Source organism: Musca domestica, unplaced genomic scaffold, assembly GCF_030504385.1.
Source record: "Musca domestica strain aabys unplaced genomic scaffold, Musca_domestica.polishedcontigs.V.1.1 19, whole genome shotgun sequence".
Taxonomy (NCBI): domain Eukaryota; kingdom Metazoa; phylum Arthropoda; class Insecta; order Diptera; family Muscidae; genus Musca; species Musca domestica.
In genome coordinates this window covers 12,826,052-12,844,731 of record NW_026712245.1, presented here as the reverse complement: position 1 = coordinate 12,844,731, position 18,680 = coordinate 12,826,052, and the positions used below count along the sequence as shown (strand labels likewise).

General features: G+C 32.6%; 2 protein-coding genes across 4 annotated transcripts in view; both read left to right on the top strand.

Moving 5' to 3' along the window:
* LOC101897534 (dual specificity calcium/calmodulin-dependent 3',5'-cyclic nucleotide phosphodiesterase 1) overlaps window positions 1-15,542 on the top strand; it is a 69,118-nt gene extending 53,576 nt beyond the window's left edge. For all 3 annotated transcript variants that reach the window (XM_059121337.1, XM_059121338.1, XM_059121339.1), the window contains 3 exons: window positions 12,731-12,980; window positions 13,053-14,244; window positions 14,430-15,542. In XM_059121337.1, coding sequence (XP_058977320.1) covers window positions 12,731-12,980; window positions 13,053-14,244; window positions 14,430-14,491 — 1,504 coding nt within the window. In that variant the 3' untranslated portion in view covers window positions 14,492-15,542. The remainder of the gene's footprint in view (window positions 1-12,730; window positions 12,981-13,052; window positions 14,245-14,429) is intronic.
* LOC131802015 (polycomb protein esc) lies at window positions 1,600-3,617 on the top strand. Its single transcript, XM_059121344.1, has 4 exons — window positions 1,600-1,782; window positions 1,850-1,971; window positions 2,030-2,201; window positions 2,265-3,617. Exons 1-4 carry the CDS (start codon window positions 1,708-1,710, stop codon window positions 3,180-3,182), a joined length of 1,287 nt encoding a protein of 428 aa, XP_058977327.1. The 5' UTR covers window positions 1,600-1,707; the 3' UTR covers window positions 3,183-3,617.
* Window positions 15,543-18,680: the final 3,138 nt, after the last annotated feature.

Genomic DNA, 18,680 nt, shown 5'->3' with positions numbered 1-18,680 from the left:
GGTACAATGAAGAGAAGGTAGGCCAACTTTGAAAAAATTGCAAGTATAGAGGTCTACCTGTTTGGCTTGAAATGTCAGAATTAGTATCAAAACAATAAAAAATCAAACAACTTGTTGCATTTATTTTGAATAAATAATTGAAAAACGCGATAACTGAATGAAAGGCCAACACTTCTTTTCAAAATCATGTACTATATATCTCTGAAGGATTATTTCGCTACAAAAAATCTAGATTTTGTCGATGTATACGTTGAAATAAACATTTTGAAAACACCCGAATTTGAATATTTTCTGTTATTGAAAAGAAAACACATACATAAACACATGGTACAATGGTACAATGCATAAACAAATAAAGATGACATATTAAGCCAAGAAAATAAAAAAATAAAATCATATTGTATCATATATCATTGTACCATGCATTGTACCATGATTACAAACATATTGATCATGGTACAATGAAGACAAGGTAGGCTAACTTTGAATAAATTACAAAACAATAAAAAAGCAAACAACTTGTTGCATTGATTTTGAATAAATAATTTAAAACCGCGAAAACTGAATGAATGGTCAAAATTTCTTTTCAATATCATGTTCTATATATCTCTTATGGACAAAAATTGTAGATTTTGTCGATGCATTCGTTGCAATAAGCATTTTGAAAACACCCGAATTTGAATATTTTCTGAACAATTTTTTATTATTGAAAAGAAGACGCACACATAAGCAAATGAAATTGACATATTAAGCCAGAAAAATAAAAAAATTTAAATCATATGGTAGTTCTGCCCTACCTTGAATTCATTGTACCATGATTTTAATTTTTTTATTTTCTTGGCCTAATATGTCATCTATATTTGTTTATGTATGTATTTTCTTTTCAATAACAAAAAAATTGTTCAGAAAAAATTCAAATTCGGGGGTTTTAAAAATGTTCATTTCAACGCATGCATCGACAAAATCTAGAGTTTTTGTAGCGAAATAATCCTTTAGAGATATATAGTACATGATTTCGAAAAGAAGTGTTGACCTTTCATTCACTTATCGCGATTTTCAATTATTTATTCAAAATAAATGCAACAAGCTGTTTGATTTTTTATTGTTTTGATACTAATTCTGACATTACAAGCCAAACAGGTAGACCTCTATACTTGCAATTTTTTCAAAGTTGACCTACCTTCTCTTCATTGTACCATGGTTCTGCCCTACCTTGAATGCATTGTACCATGATATTGATGATTATTTTATTGTTTATATGCATAGTTTAAAACAAACAATAAATAAAATCGTACGCAACCATTTTGGTAAGAATTTCTATATTATACCATACTATAAAATGAATGTTATCGTACAAATGTGCTGGAAGATGTTGTTCGCTTTTTAATTTTTTTTCTTGAGATTTCGTCTAACACGATTTCGCAAACAGCGATGGTATAAATTGACTGACGTAAACGCCGTGTTTGTTTGATAGTGTGTAACCCAATTGCTGGCACACCAAACCCAGCCGACTTCGGATTCTTAACATTTATCGTTTACCCTAATTTTTATCAATCATTCTATTTTGTTATGCCGATTTATAGATCCCTTCTCGATAATTTGGCGCGCCTTTTTCTGTCATTTGTTTGTTTATATTTTGAGTGTTGTGCAAAAAAACAAGAAATCATTTATAAATAGTTGTGCGTACTATATTGTTGGTATCAAGTCATGTCAAAAGTTAAGGCCGATAAACAATCACCAAAAGAGAATACAAAAGCAGAAAACAGTGATAATGAATCAATAGTAAGTTCTGATCATTCGCAAAAGCATCTAAAAAATTTAATTCTCGGGAATATTTCCACTCCATTAGGATGATACAGCAAGTGTCGCAACAAGCACTACCTCGCGCAGCAAGTCCCCTGGCTCTCGTGGACGCAGACAAAGTCGGGGTCATAGTAAATCAAAAGCGAAAAGACCGGCGTATAAATACGAGTATATTTCAATCGTTATTCTTAGTTTTCATATAAACTAATAACTTTGTTTCTCTTAGCTGTCATTTAAAAGAAGATCATGGACAGGCTATTTTCGGTGTGTCTTTCAATCACCTGTTGGGTAAGGATCAACCAATGGTGTTTGCCACAGCGGGCAGTAATCGTTGCAACATTTATGAATGTCCACGCAAAGGTGGCTTAAAACTAATCATGTGCTATGCAGATCCTGATGTATGTTTTGGTTTAGCATTCTAATATTTGCCGTTTCACACTTTCAGTCTATTAATTTTTCAGCCTGATGAAGTTTTTTACACATGCAGTTGGTCTTATGATTTGAAAACATCAGCTCCCCTATTGGCCACGGCTGGTTATCGTGGTGTTATTCGCGTAATTGACATACATAGAAATGAATCGGTGGGAAATTATGTGGGCCATGGGCAGGCTATCAACGAACTGAAGTTTCATCCAAGACAAGCGAATCTCTTGCTCTCAGGCAGCAAAGATCATGCCATACGGTTGTGGAACATACAAACGCATGTGTGTATAGCAATTTTTGGTGGTGTGGAGGGTCATCGAGATGAGGTACTATCGATAGACTTTGATTTACGTGGAGAGCGTATAATGTCCAGTGGCATGGACCATTCTTTAAAACTGTGGCGCATTGACACGCCCGAATTTAAAGACAAAATTGAAATGTCCCGCACCTTCAATCCGAATAAATCCCAGCTACCGTTTCCTACAATTATGCAACATTTTCCAGAATTTTCTACAAGAGACATTCACCGCAACTATGTGGATTGTGTACAATGGTTTGGAGATTTCGTCCTCTCAAAGTCATGCGAAAATTCAATAGTATGTTGGAAACCGGGACAGTTACACCAAACGCTGTCTCAGCTAAAGCCAAACGATCCTTCGTGTACAATCATTAGTGAATTCAATTACGATGAGTGTGAAATATGGTTTGTACGTTTTGGCTTTAACCCTTGGCACAAGATTGTAGCTTTGGGCAACCAATATGGCAAAGTGTATGTATGGGAACTGGATCCATCGGACCCTAGACACACACATTCCAGCACCCTGAATAATATTCGATGCACTTCAATTGTGAGACAGACTGCATTTTCTCGTGATGCAACAGTACTGGTATGGGTATGCGATGACGGCACAGTGTGGCGTTGGAATCGGAGAAATGCAGAAGTACACACACCATAATACATACATTCATTTCACATGTTTTATATAAGTTATGTTTTATTATATAAAATATAATTAAAATAAAAAGTTGTTTTTCTATCCACCAATTTTTGTTAAATATTTCTATAAATGACTTAAATCCTATTCATATATTTAATTCTGATTTCGGAATGACATCGGAAATAAGCATTATTTAAAGCCGGTCGTTAAAATCCGCACATTAAAAACATCGTCTTTTAACATTAGTTAAACAGTTGTGTTATTTTTTTAATCTAACTTTAAGATTTGTTGGTTGATATTTAAGAATATTTATGAAATAACGACAGTTTATTGTAAGAAAAAATCTACTAATCTCTAATCCATGATGAGTTAGTTTCTAACAGACGACAAATTATTTTACATTAAACATGTATCTATGTAAATTAAATTATGCATTTCTATGTTAAATTGAAAGTATTTTTTTAATTATTTGTGTGTGACTTGCGTTACTAGTTTTGTTATGGTAGCATATCCTTGTTATTGTATGCTTGTATTTGTACTTGTTCCCTTTAATATTCTAGTAGATGTTCTTCTGCGTCCTCCACTACATTATCCTACTCCAGTGCCTCCTTGAGTGTTACCATGGCGAATAGACGTAGCCGACACCACGTATCTGTACAACACCAACAACACGAGTCCAATAACAACAACGACAGAAACAACTTTAACAATAATAATTATCCACTGGGGTTGGTTACATTTAAAGTATTCTCCTTGTTTGGTCTTCCATCCAATAGCTGTGAGATGTGTGTATACATAGTAATATATATAGATGTAGTATATTTGTCGTTCTCATTGTTGTGTGTTTATAATAGAAAAATCAAATCGAAAGATTTCATCTGATCGATGTGCTGCACTCAAGATATGTTTTAAGTCAAAATGTTATTAACATAAACATTTAAGTGGTAAAACTATGTTAACGAGTAGAGGGTGTCAAACACATTCAGCTGTAATATGATTAGAAAATGAACGAATTCTATGGACAGCACTAGGATATAGTAACTAATCAATTCGATTGTAGAGTCTGTGTATGTAAATATGTTATTTATTTTTAAGTACATATATTAATTTGTATACTTTGATTGGTATTTTTGGGTTGCAGTGTAATGGAGGGGTGTATATGTTCGCAAAATGTTAAATGTTGGTTTCCCATTTTCGTATCTATTAACACTCGGTCACATTTATAACAGGTTTCAAATGACATTCATACCCATTCGATCGAATGGTAGACTCTGGGTAGTTAGAAATGTTTATGTTGAGAATTGTTTTTCACATTAAGTACATTAATAAACCATTTAACAAACTCAGGCTAGGCGGTAAAATTTGCAGGTTTGCAAAATTAATTGTCGAAGAAAAATTTCTGTATTAGTACAGCACAGAAATATTTCTAAAAATAAACAGAAATATCAAAATGACAGCAATAATGCATAGTTTTTTGTGTTGTTTATGATCCGTATAGAATTATTCACAAGAATTACTTTGATAAATTGGTAATGACGAACCGTGACTGGAGAACACCTGACGTCACTATTTATTTTTTTTAAAGAATACCGACAAATCGAAGAATAACTTGAAATCATTTTTTAATACTTCAATTAATTTTAAAGACTTGGCCACTTTATCGAACTGATAATACTTCGTAGACAGGCGTCTATTAAACAAGGCTGTGTAAACGCTGATTGTAGCAATCAATTATTTAAAAAATAAACAAAAAAATCTATATATCTTTGTGGGTGCGTATGTATTTGGCAAAAGCAACATCACATTGTTTCGTCTTAGTCAAAAACTGGAGACACTATATGATCTACAAATAAAAACCTGTGTCCCAGTACATGGCATGGCTCTCCTAAAAACCCCATATCAGTTGTATTGACTTTATCAAGCGAACAATACCTGTGTTTGTTTGAATAAAAAAACAAAAAGCGTTTTTACTTAAAATATTAGATATTAGGCTATGGGTCTGTGCGTCGGAATGTATAAACAACACACAACATATTCAAAAGGGTTCCAAACTGTTATGGCAAAAAATAAATTAGTAACTTTTAAATCATTGACTGTGATCGCACATGTGAATGGACGACGATCAAATACGAAGGTTCGCAAAGCGATTTTGTGTCTTTAAAATGTTTTGATTTGTTGATTGTTCGAATTAATATAGAATAGAAATGCTGCAGCAAGAACCGACGCCATCGCTGCAATACGGGATAAATAAAATGTATGTAAACAACAATTTATAACTAGACCAGTTGACGAGTTATAAACGTCGGTAAAATTAACTAAGACAAATACTTTTCATTATATGTGTTCATATCTACAAAGATAATGTGATTGTGTTTTTATATAAAAAAAAAACAATTGTTGTGTGTAACATGTACCTACATATAGTTACGCTGATCCGAATTTCGTTTAATTATTTAATTTAAGCACATCTTGTTAGCAATGCTAGATAAATTCCATATTATAATGAGAGATTTTTGGTTTCTTTATTAAACCCCAAATAGAGAAATGTAAATTTAAAAATACTCAAGTCAAAATATCCGAAACTGAACTAATGACTTTAGCAAGCTCAACGGTATTTGTTGGATTGTATTTGAAAATTGTTTGGTCAATTTGAAGGTCATGATGTGTACGAAATGTTAACAAGTTTTGTTACAAAGCCTGACGAAGTACGTTCATATTAATTTTATGTCTGACTTCACTTTGGTATTGTTCTCCCTTCAAATTTGTCAAATTTGCCCATTATTTTCGTGGGGTTATAATCAATCATCAGTTTTGTCCTTATAGTCCTTGAATCGGTATAACAGAAATGAATAATAACACAGGAACTCGTCCAGAAATTGCGAACATTTTCATGTCGTATTCGCGCCACGAATCGTCTTTAACTTATCATTTGTCTTTTTAAAGGCAATCTATCTATCTATCAATTCATAGTCACGGCAACATCAATACATACATTGAACTGATACCACTACTGTTTCAGTCCATGCCCAGTGGTATCCATTACAGGCCACCTTCACTCTGCCCTAACAACCACAGTCGGTGATAACATGATTTTGGCCATTGCGAAATTGACCTAAAATCGGCAATTTGAATCGTTAGTGCGACTGGTGGGAGGAAGTCGTTTCATAGTAACCAAATAAAAGTTCGCATTTTATTATCATCGCGGTGGATACTCATTCAAATTACAATGCCCTTATTGTGTTGGTTTGTATGTTTAGGGGCGGAGTGAGGCTAACCTAGTTCCTAAAATTCCTGTCATTGTAGAATGATGTTGCTACCCAATGCATAGGAAAACACATCAGAATATACTTACATTGTGTATGCGAATAATGGTGTAGTATGTTTACATTTATTAATAAATGTACAATCGCAATTTTCCCAAATATGATACAAAACACTTCTGTATGTGGTATATTAATATTATGTTACCGAACATACGTCATGTTTGCCCTTAATGAATATTAAGCTGTGACAGGCTAGCCTAGCTATTTGAAATGGTAGACATTTATGTACCTTCATGTGAAATTTGAAATGAGTTTCTTAAGGTTGTGTAAATTGGCATCTATCTCTTAAATATTTTGTGGTTGCTATTAATTTAGCATCATCTCTATAGAAATCTCATTGACTAAATATCTGCATATACATGGGCTTTCAGCTGGACAGAATCTTGTGACCGAAATTGTTTAAATTTTAATAAAGGAAAATATTTTTAACGGTCGTTCTGGGACTATAATCTCCGATATTTTACTTTGATTTTCTCGATCTAGCATACCATATTTAAAGCCACACAAACCGAGAATAAAACAGCTCAAGCCTACCAACATACAAAAACCAAGGCATTTTTTATCATAACTTATATATTGCTATTGGGACTGGACTATAATTAATGTTGATACATGATACATGCTTGCTTATAGGCGTAATGATCAAAACTGTTATTTAGAATTTGTTGAGTAATTTTGTTCTATATTAATATGAATGTACCGTGAGTTATCCTAAAAGAGTGAGTTAATAATACAGAATCGAGCGTCGTAATAAAAAATAATGAAATTGTGTAACTGAATAGTACTCTTCTAGCAACATTATTTCATATTCGTTTAATGTTCAGCATCATTAAGGAATAACGTTACATTGGCATGTCGGACATTGTTCTTATTATCCGAGAAAATTTTATGTAGACATAAAAATAAATGTTATTTTTGCTACCATTGACATTGGATGCTCCTTAGATGAAAAATATCTTGGGATTGGTTGAATCATCATGCATCATTAATAAAACGTTCGTGGGTTTCTTACTCTTATTCCACCATAACCGTTTGGATAATGTCATCGTTTGAATTGAATTTGTAAATGAAACGCCATAGATGATCGAAATTAAAAAAAAACACTTGGTTAGACATTTCTATAAGTAATTCGTGTTGTAGTTTCGATTGGCCTAGTTTTGATGTTTTAAGGGTGTCTGTGTCAGCTTAGGAAATAATATAACGGTTTGCTTAAAATGTTTAATTTTTTTCCAAAAATTGGAATAGCAAAACTTAACTCCTGACATGCAAATCCCATAAATGGCTACCCAAACAGCCAGTGGTTTGTCCTTCGAGGGTTACTTGTGCTCATACAATATTTGTTTGTGTGTATGTACCTATTTGCATTTGTGAAGTGAAGATAAAAAACTTTGGGTCAAATGGAAGAAATACCCCAACATTTTCAGGTGTTTTTCTATCTGTTCTCGAGATTATCATTCATTGCTGTTGTTGTGGCTAGAACTCACAGCCAATTAATGGAAAAGCCATAGCAATTGTTAGTACCAGCAATAATAACAAGAACGACAACAACGCTACCTAAGGAACAATAAAAATTTATTTGCTTTTAGGATTTCGGATGACATTTCATGACTCGATAGCATTTCTTTTATTTGTTGATGTTGGTGGTTAGTTGGTGTTTATGGCCCAAAATGCCAAAGCAGCCACACTAACAAATGGATGATACCGTCTTCTGTATATGTATGTACGAAAGGCAATACTTGTACTAAATTTCGTTCTCGTAGTGGCAACATAATTGATATCCTTTTCTTATGGAATCCTTATAGAAACAAATTTATAACGTTAATCGCAATAGCGTGAGCTAGCCAAAGTATTGCAGCAAAAACGAAACAAATTTGCGCCACTGAAAGAGTAACAGACAATAACGGACGCCTAGGTAAAACGTTGAATGGGGCAGCGGGAGTGGGAAAATGTTTTTCTTTAATTACCATCGAAAGAAATAAACTAAACTGGTGGACATTTCGAGAGATGGATAAATGGATGGATGGTTCATGAAGTTAAATTTTTTGCCAGCATTTAGTTTAAATTGTAACTTCGGACTATTGAGTCGCGTCTAATGCCATCAACGGTTGTACGAAACATAACATCCTAAAACGTCCCTTATATACATACGTGCAGTCTTATGTGAACATAAAATACGAATTTGCAATTGTCACTTGTGGATAATGAGTGCGTGGAAATGCGTGACAAATAGATACAAATTTTGATCTACTCAAGACACTCATACCAGTTTTTATCCAATGTGAATATCTCAATCTGTCAGTAATCTGAACATACGACTTAAATATTGAAAAGATTTTCGTGCAGAAGCGTCATGAGTCGCTTAAGACGTGAAAATAGTCGCAACAGTATAATTACCGTGGAATTAATTCAGTTCATAATTCAGTATCGAGCTAAGGAGTCCAAAAAAAGGTGTGCAATCCTTCTGATTTCTCAATATATGTTCCAATTGGATTCAAGTTTCCAGCGGAGCCTTTGTTGAATTCTGTTTGTGTGTGTTTGCGCTTGCTTCAAGACTACGTTGAAGTTTCTTATATCCTAAATGTTGTATTTCGATGACATAAGGAAAGTGTTAAAAAATTGTTTACGAATTCGTAGAAAGATCTGCACAAATAGTAATGTTTTGTATTCCCTTAACCCGTAACACCGTAGTCAAATGCATATTAATAATGATGAAATTCATTACAACATTGTTGAATGAAAAATAGAAATATTTAGATCAAGTGAGTGTTGTGAAGCAACAAATGCACTGTTTTTACAAATGAATGAAAAAGAGGTAATAATTTTGAACGATTCTGTCTATTTGGGACAGCCGCGTAATATGTCTGATATGCCACCAGGTAATACATATGTAATATGTGATAATTAAAATAAACAGGGCCAAATGATCCCGTAAAGGTATCATTGCAGTTGTGATTATTTCAATAGGATCGGATAACAGAGCAATGATCAAAAAAGAAAAGTGTTTATTTTTATAGCTTTTTAAAAAGGGTGTATATAAAATATTTTTTAGACAAATTTAGAGGAGTATCATAGGAAAAAAGAATAAAAGAAGCCGCCACATTTGACACTATTTCAAAAAAGCGTATTACATGAAACAAAGACAGTAAATATATCCCATCTTTAACTTTATGAATGTTGAATTTGAAATGTTAACATTTACTATTTTATTTTGTTTTTGATTCGAATCTGTAGATATATATAGTTTTATATAGTTTACAAATTCGCTCTTAAAAGCCAGTCTGGATGTATTTAATTGTTGGCTCAATTTTTCCTCTATTTTATGGTGAACTATTTTGCTCGATTTATGGTTGGATACATGGTAGAAAAATACAGGTAGATGCATAAACGATTGGGAGCATTGATATTTCAAAAAAATGTAAATGTTTTTTCTAATATAAGTAGATTTTAATATGTTTCCTTATACGATTATAATTCGCGTTTTTTCAACATTTTTTACAAATTTAAATAATTTTTCATTCAATCAGCAACATTCAACATTTTTAATTCCAAAATTGATTTTACAGTTCATTGTCCCAGCAGCTGTTTCGATGCGTCTACCTATAGTCTTTCCATGGTCCATGGTTGGATAATTAGGCATGTCAATTGTCATGTTAGGGACTTGTTTTAATTTAGGGACATTTTTTTATAAAGCAAGGACTGAATCACATGGAAATACGCATACTGTCGTGAAACCTTTTTACTAAATAAGGCCAACTTTTGCACAAAATAGTTTCGTCTTTAAAAATTACTTACTTACTCCTTTTATCATGGGATATGATTAAGTGATGCTGACCCCATAAAATTTTAATCTAACTTTTTGACATTTTTCAATATTCTATTGGGTTTGTTTATTACTGGATAGTGCTGGTTTACAAAGGCTGATGCCTTCTAAATCAAACAAAAAAGTATATAAGCAAGAAGTGAATCTTTACTTATTTATTTTTGCTTTTCGGAAATTTAAAATTACAATTAAAAATATTAAGAACAAATGAATTAATTTCATCTTCCCTAGAACAACATACTCTTAATAATTAATTCAAAATAATAGCAAATTTAAGAAATTTTCTTTGGGTCTAACTTTACGCACCTATCGCTCACATACTCAAAGGGTGTCACATCTTAAAAAATGCAATTTCGAGAAAACACATTTAATTCCAAAAACGGAATTTTTGAGTTATGCCATTCTTTGAGTAAACGAGTAATATGTACTCTATATTAATTTATGTTCGGAACACGCCTTCTTTTATCATTCCTCATATACAATTCAAATGTCTTTAAAGTTTTATCAATATCCGTTGTTGATATCAATGAGACAATTTTTTTTAATAGAAACATTAATTAATGACTTTGCCCTAATTGACACATTTTTATATTATCTGTCTTAAAGCGATTGGTTTATTAAAAATGTAAGCGTAAGATATCAAGATTGTCATAACTCAATTATCGATGCTAAATTACTCCATATTATATCTTAAAAGCTATTTAAACGGAGTAGGGTAGCTGAGCTCCAGTTACCGGCTCCAGAAGAGAATATTTAGAAGTAATTATTACTCAAAAATCGGTACTAAAACATAATCGGTAGCTTAAATTTACACACCATTATTCGACGTTTTTCACATATGCCAAGCGATTTTGGCGCGAAGTGGTTACAAGGGTTGCATATTTTTAAGAAATGCATACCAGAATACAGGCTTTGAATCAGCGAACGAAAACAAACGATACGAATATCGTACGGCTCACACGAAGTCACAAACTATTAAATTTTTTCATCGTTCTGAACTCCAAACAAAACAGAACCACAAATATTTCAATGACAGAAATACACAAACAATACGATTGCCTTAATGTAATTCGGCTGTGGGTTGCCGAGATGTATCGTTTGCAAACGAGTCGCCATGAAACATTTCCAAACGTTTGCCGTGCAAAACGATGACTGGAACATTAAGAGCTGTCATTGTAAATATTGTTTTTTGTGCCTCTTTTCGTTGTATGATGTACAAATAAATAAATAAAATGCGATGGATTTAACTTAATATTACTTTGTACATTATTTAGAATGAGTTAATATACAGGGAAACGTTTGCAATGTATTTATATTGTACTGCTTCGTTTCTAATATTGTTTTGTCTAATGTTGCTTTGTTTTCGTTTCCACTCACCAACGCAAACAGTACAACTTAACAACAAGTCCCGTTATCTTAATATCGATTTTGTTTCGTTTCCTACTTCGAGAAAATACAGAACGATACGATTGCATACTGTTCATATAGTTTATTTTCGTTCGCTGCTTTGAAGACCATCCACATCAAATATGCCAAATGTAACGCTTTAGTAACGACGGAACGTGTGACACAATGGCGGGTATGTGGTGTCTTTCGGGTTCTACTTCTCATTTTCAATGCAAATTTAGATAACAATAACATCGGAATCTTCAGTTTAATGTTAATATAGAATTACATACGCATGAAATGTAGACAATATGTAGTGAATGCCAATGCCGACATACGTTTTTCCTCTGGTTTCCTTTTTAGTATTAATTAGATTTATTGTAAATACTGATGGAAAACTAATCATACCGCAAACTCTTACAAGAAAAAGAAAACTGAAATCAATGCAACCTCTCTGTCAACGACTCACAAATTTGGAGTAGTGAACTCTTAATTCATTGAGATTGAATTCGTTGATATAACTTATACTTCTGCGTAGTTCCGCTTTGCAAACACATACCGATAACACATTTCTGCACTTTGCATACTTACCAATACTCACATTTCACATACATACGCTATACTCAATAACAATAAACACTCACACATAATTATGATGCACAATTCCACTAACCGAACTACCAAACCCCAACACCACTAACTTGCCTGTATTAAGCCAACAAAAAAAATTACAGAAATTAGCGCACTCCCTAAACATAACAAGACTTTCTAATTTCATTTGATTTTGTTTCTCTGTTAAAAGAATTTTGAACTTTATTTAGGCTTTTGCTTTCCTAAATTAGATCCTAGCATTTTATTTTTTGTATTTACCGCTAAGTTTGTTGAAAAACCTTTAAATTTTTCCGTTCGAGTTTTTGTTTTTGGATTTTCGTTAGAACAAATCTTGCAACGAAATACTAATAATTGTGATTTTTATTTCTCCTTTGTCCTTCTAAAACTCCCAAAATATCCCACCAATTGTCCTTGAAACCCTATAGACGCCTCGCCGATGAAGACGATGAACTGTCCGAAGTGCAGCCGGATGCTGTCCCGCCAGAGGTGCGGGAATGGTTGGCATCCACATTTACGCGGCAGTTGGCTACCACGCGTAAGAAAACCGATGAGAAACCCAAGTTTCGTTCAGTGGCACATGCCATACGGGCTGGTATTTTTGTGGACCGCATTTATCGACGAGTTTCAAGTACTGCGCTTATGACTTTTCCTCCAGAGGTGGTCAAAGTGCTGAAGGTAAGGAGAAATAATGTCGGATTATGTTTAACGAACAGATGTAAATGGAATTTTTTCTTTGGTAAAATTTAGACATTGGACGACTGGTGTTTTGATGTATTCGCTTTGGCAGAGGCTGCCAATGGCCAACCTGTCAAATACATTGGCTATGACTTGCTCAACCGATACGGCATAATTCACAAGTTCAAAATTGCACCCGCTACCCTGGAAATATTTTTAAATCGAATCGAGGAGGGCTACTGCCGCTATCGCAATCCATATCACAATAACTTGCACGCGGCAGATGTCACCCAAACGGTCCACCACATGCTGTGCCAAACGGGCCTAATGAACTGGCTAACAGATCTCGAAATATTTGCCACCCTGTTGGCGGCTCTCATCCATGACTACGAACACACAGGAACGACCAACAATTTCCACGTGATGTCCGGCTCGGAGACCGCCTTGTTGTACAATGACCGCGCGGTCTTGGAAAATCATCACATAAGCGCCGCGTTTCGTTTGCTAAAAGATGATGACTGCAATGTGCTTTCGAATTTATCACGAGAGGAGTACCGCGAACTGAGAACACTCGTCATCGACATGGTGCTATCCACCGACATGTCCTTCCACTTTCAGCAACTGAAAAACATGAAAAATCTACTCACACTCAATGAGGCTACTGTTGATAAGTCTAAGGCTTTGGCCCTGGTCCTCCACTGTTGTGACATTTCGCATCCTGCCAAACGTTGGAATCTCCATCATCGCTGGACGATGTTGTTGCTGGAGGAATTCTTCCGCCAGGGTGATCTTGAAAGGGAATTGGGCCTGCCATTCAGCCCCTTGTGCGATCGTAATAACACTTTGGTGGCCGAATCACAGATTGGTTTTATCGATTTCATTGTGGATCCTAGTATGTCTGTCATGGCGGATATGTTGGAGCATGTTTTGGCACCAATAGCTCCGATGTGCAAGAACGTCAATGCAAGTATAGATGCTGGCGATGTGCCCGTTGACGGTCCCCCATCAACGGGTAGTACGAGTCGAAGTAATTTGAAAAATCGTCCAACCTGCGAAGCAATAACCGAAGACAATGAGAATAAATCTTCCGAAGATGCTAACAACTCCACACAGCCAGTGGCAACGCAAAGTAAGGGAGTTGTCAGCGGTGGCGGATCGAGTTCATCAGCTGCAACTGCATTTAAACATAAATTTACGATTCGTAAACCCTGGGTTGCGTGTCTAACTGACAATAAGAAAATATGGAAGGAACAAGCCATTAAAGGTACGTCCCATAAGAAAATCTGTATTTTTTTCTTTGAAGTGAAAAGGAAAAACTTTTAGATTTTCCAGAAATGTAAAATGGAAGAGAATAAATTGAGCTATTTTCTAATCTCAATAAAAAATTCTATTCCGTTTCTGAGATATTTTTTTCCAAGAACAACAATTAATTCTTACTAATTTTTACAGATGCAGAAGCCAGAGCAGCTGCAGCCGCATTAGAAGAATCTGATAAAAAATCTGAGGACTAAAAACCGGATCATAGACAAACTTAAAGGAAAATGATAACCGATACGTCCATCGTATGAACTTTGAAGTTTAAGCAAAAATACATTTGGATGAAAGCTCAAATATATTATTAAAATACAAATTAAGTAATACTAAGTAATACTAAATTCTACAACTTACTAAAAGGACCCTGAAAAGAAAGCCATAAGAACAGCAAGTTATTCAACCTAATTTTACAAAATTGCTATAAGGACTAACTATTAATACATTCACAAAGATAAGTAACCCAAACAAAATAAAAATACATACATATATATTTTAAAAAGATAAACTTATTTACAAAAAAAAAAAAAAAAAACGTCAAACAAAAACACCACATGATTACGCTTGAATTAAATAAAAAATATATTTAAACATGAGTATGTATTTTCCTGTGTATGTTATTTTTTGGAAACAAAGAATTTTGTAAATATTACATAAAAGAAAAATATATATGTACGCGTATGTACACATATTATAAACATTAGAATATACCGCAGAAATAATTATTCGCAATTATATCAAAGTAATCCTAAGTTGAGATAATCAATTTTTGTTAAGATTTATATCAAATTTTATGCTGCTATGTCTGTTACAATGAGGTAAACATAAGCTTTTTTTGTTGGTACAATTTTTTTGTTATTATATAAACATTAAAATAAATTTAGGCCAAAATTGTTAATATTTTTGATTTGTTTAGAATTATTATTTTTTTACGTGTTATTGTATGGAATAATATGTTACACGTTTTTCTTTATATCTCAAAGATTTGTGAAGCACTCCTAAATGTTACACTGGAAAGGGACAACATCTTTTGGTTGGTACTAAAGGCAAACTCTACAGTTATACCCATGGTACAATAACTAATGGTAGAATAAAACTACCTTTAAAATATCACTTTTTTGTGCCCATATTCTGTCAAAACACACACACACCACGTGTATATGTGTTCATTGTTTTGAATAAAAGGGGGAGCAATTAAAATGTAGTTCAAATTTAAATGGGGAATAAATTAACCAATTTTTGGAAAAACAATATTGCCTTTCTATTGCGGATTTAAATGTGTGGTATAAGTCCTACCATGGTGTTGTTGTTGTACAACAATTTGAAACAAGAAAAAAATGTTGGTTGTAAATAATATTTACTAATATCATTTGGAAATTACGTTCACCAAATACTGAGTCCCACAACTAAGACCACAAATTAAATATTCCTGGGCATTAAGGGCAAGACTCATTCAGAAAACGTATTTTTTTTAATTATATTACTTTCAACAAAACGTCAGCACATGCAGTTATCTTTAAATAATTATACCATAAACCCCAACATGTCACACAGGTTTTGTGTTTTTCTCAATTTAAGAAATGTGAGAAAAAAATTAATATAAACAAATCAATTGTTGCATGTTTTAAAAGCATATTTGACGAAATAAGACTTTAGAACCAAATGTAATCTTGTGGTTCTTCTAGGTTCAACATACATTCTGGTTGTTCGAGGCTAATAACCTCTTCCTAGCAGAATCAATTATTCGCAACAACTTTTTTAATGTAACGTTTTTATAAATACTTGAACCAGACCAAAAAAGCAAGATTTCAAAATTACGATTGAACAGGAACACCTTTCACATTATTTATACATATTCTGCAAAGAATAAATTAAAAGCTAAATGTCTTTGAAAATTGTTGTATTTATTTAATAAAAAATGAATAGGTACGCCATAGTACAATAATTAAAAGGTAGGTCAGATAAATCACTTAAATTCAAACATTTCTTATGATAATCAAATTTAATTGCCCTGTCCTAACTTGTAATGAATGTTTCATGGATACCCACAAGGTACAATAAAAAGGAATTGAATGACTATCTGCTGATTACAATTTTTGGTGAGCGTGCCCAACGTGTGACAATTTTGTTTAACTTGTGTTGATAATAAAATACTTACAATTTAAATTTAAAAATGTTAGCTATTTTTCCCAGGGAAGTGAATTATTAAACAGTTTGGATACAATATTTGAAAGTGCTTTTAACTCATTCCAAAAATGAGAAAAATATCAAATAAATCGAAAGAACAACCGTATTTTAGCAGTTTAACGAAACTGTTTTACCTCCTTAGTGTACCATCAATACGCATACGAAATATTAATATTACAATAAAAAAAATTATTACTAATATTTTCGTATACCAACCTGGTTAATACGCTGAATTTTTTCGGCATTTCAGAATCTGTTTTTACTGAAGTAGGAATCGAAAAAGTAAATGTTTCATCGTAGTAAGAACAAAATAAAAACATATTACCCCGACTTTCACATATTTAAAAAGTTTAGTTTGTATTTTATATTCAAGACCGAAAAATTTTCGAGCTTAACATTTGGATGCACAATGAATATCTTTTTATGAATTAAATGTTTTTTTTTTAATAAATTCAGTTGGGATACCTTTGTCTTTTTCTTAAATGATATGAAATTTAACATTAATGAATTTTGTTCCAAAGCAACTAATTTTTTTATTTTTTTATTGTATATTTTCGTCACTTGTTTTTTTATTAAAAGATTCGCCATACATAGTATTTGAAAATGCTTACAGCGTCCAATAAAACAATATCACAAGGTTTTAAAATAACTCCTTTTTAAATGCAATTTAATTTAATGTATTTATAAGAAGAAGAAGCAAACAATAACATGTGATCCTTTGACTTGTATTTATAAGAAGAAGAAGCAAACAATAACATGTTATCCTTTGGCTTGCAAAATAATGATTTCTGTGCGTATAATATGTGTAAAATATATTAACCTAAGCACACTGTGTATAAAGCAAGAAAGGAAAACAAAACAACAATAAATTGACATATACATGCCTAACTATTAAAACATACACTGAAAGTGATTTCCACAATGAAAATGTACCTAAAAACTGATTGTCTTTATTCTATTCTACAACAATTGTAAATAAGTTTGACTGTCTTTGCCTCTATCTATGCTAAACTTGGATTATTTTTCTGTTTTTTTTTTTTTTTAATAAAGAACAATTTTATTTGTTATTGCAAATTTCCCCTTCTCGAATCTTAACTATTTAATTAGGAAACTGAAAAGAACACAAATACAATACTACATGCTAAGAAAACTATTTATTATATAGCCTATAACTCTATTTACTATTACAAAATGGAATGAATGAAAGAATGAAAGAAAAATCGAGGATTGTTATTTATTTTTATATAAATTTTGAATCAGGTTTATAGGTTGGTTGGTCGTATGAATGAATGTGTCGAAGAATGAATTTTTTGTTACAAACTGGTTATGTTGATCCTTTGGTTTTTACAGTTATCAACTCAATTGAGAATACACACAAAGTGTTTAGAAATAAAAACGTTTTTTAAAATGTCTGATAGCGGGACCAGTCTTTTAAGGTTTACCATTGCTCTGAACAATCTATTTAAACTTTATTTCTGTTAAATTGACCATTCTTTTCAGTATATTGGAGTAGGAACGTATTTCGCAGGCCGAAAACGCCACAAACATTTATGTAGTAAACATTAAATAAAATTAGACAAACTCACATTTTACGATCAAATAGAAAGAATATAATAGGAGCAAAACATGCATTGGAACAATGTTAATTTATTTCCTAATGTTTTTCGAACCCACATTCAGTTTTAATCAGAGCAATGGTAAATATACTTAGCAGTAAGGTACCATAATATCAGCTGAAATTGGGATCATAGCTTTATTAAGGTAGTAAAAACAAATGAAATACACACTCGATTTAAACTATATTTAAAAAATAATACATACATATATGTATTGCAAAACATTACCAACAACACTGTTAAAACGAGCATCAAATATAACTAATATAAAACAAATATCTACTACAATTTATTTTAAAAAGAAGAAAAACAAAACAAACAACAACACTGCACGCAACATCCTACTGAACAATGGATGGACAGAACTATATTGGATATATTAATACAGTAATAGCAAAACCATCAACAAATAATATTGGTTTTACAAGCAAACAAAAACAAAACAGAACATTGACGACCCATGAGATATGCAAATGGTTAAAGATTATTTAAATAGAAAACACAAGATTCCTGTATACTCTTGTTTGTCGATATTTTCAATTGACGTATATAAATACTTAAAGTAACAATTTTCGTGAAAAACATT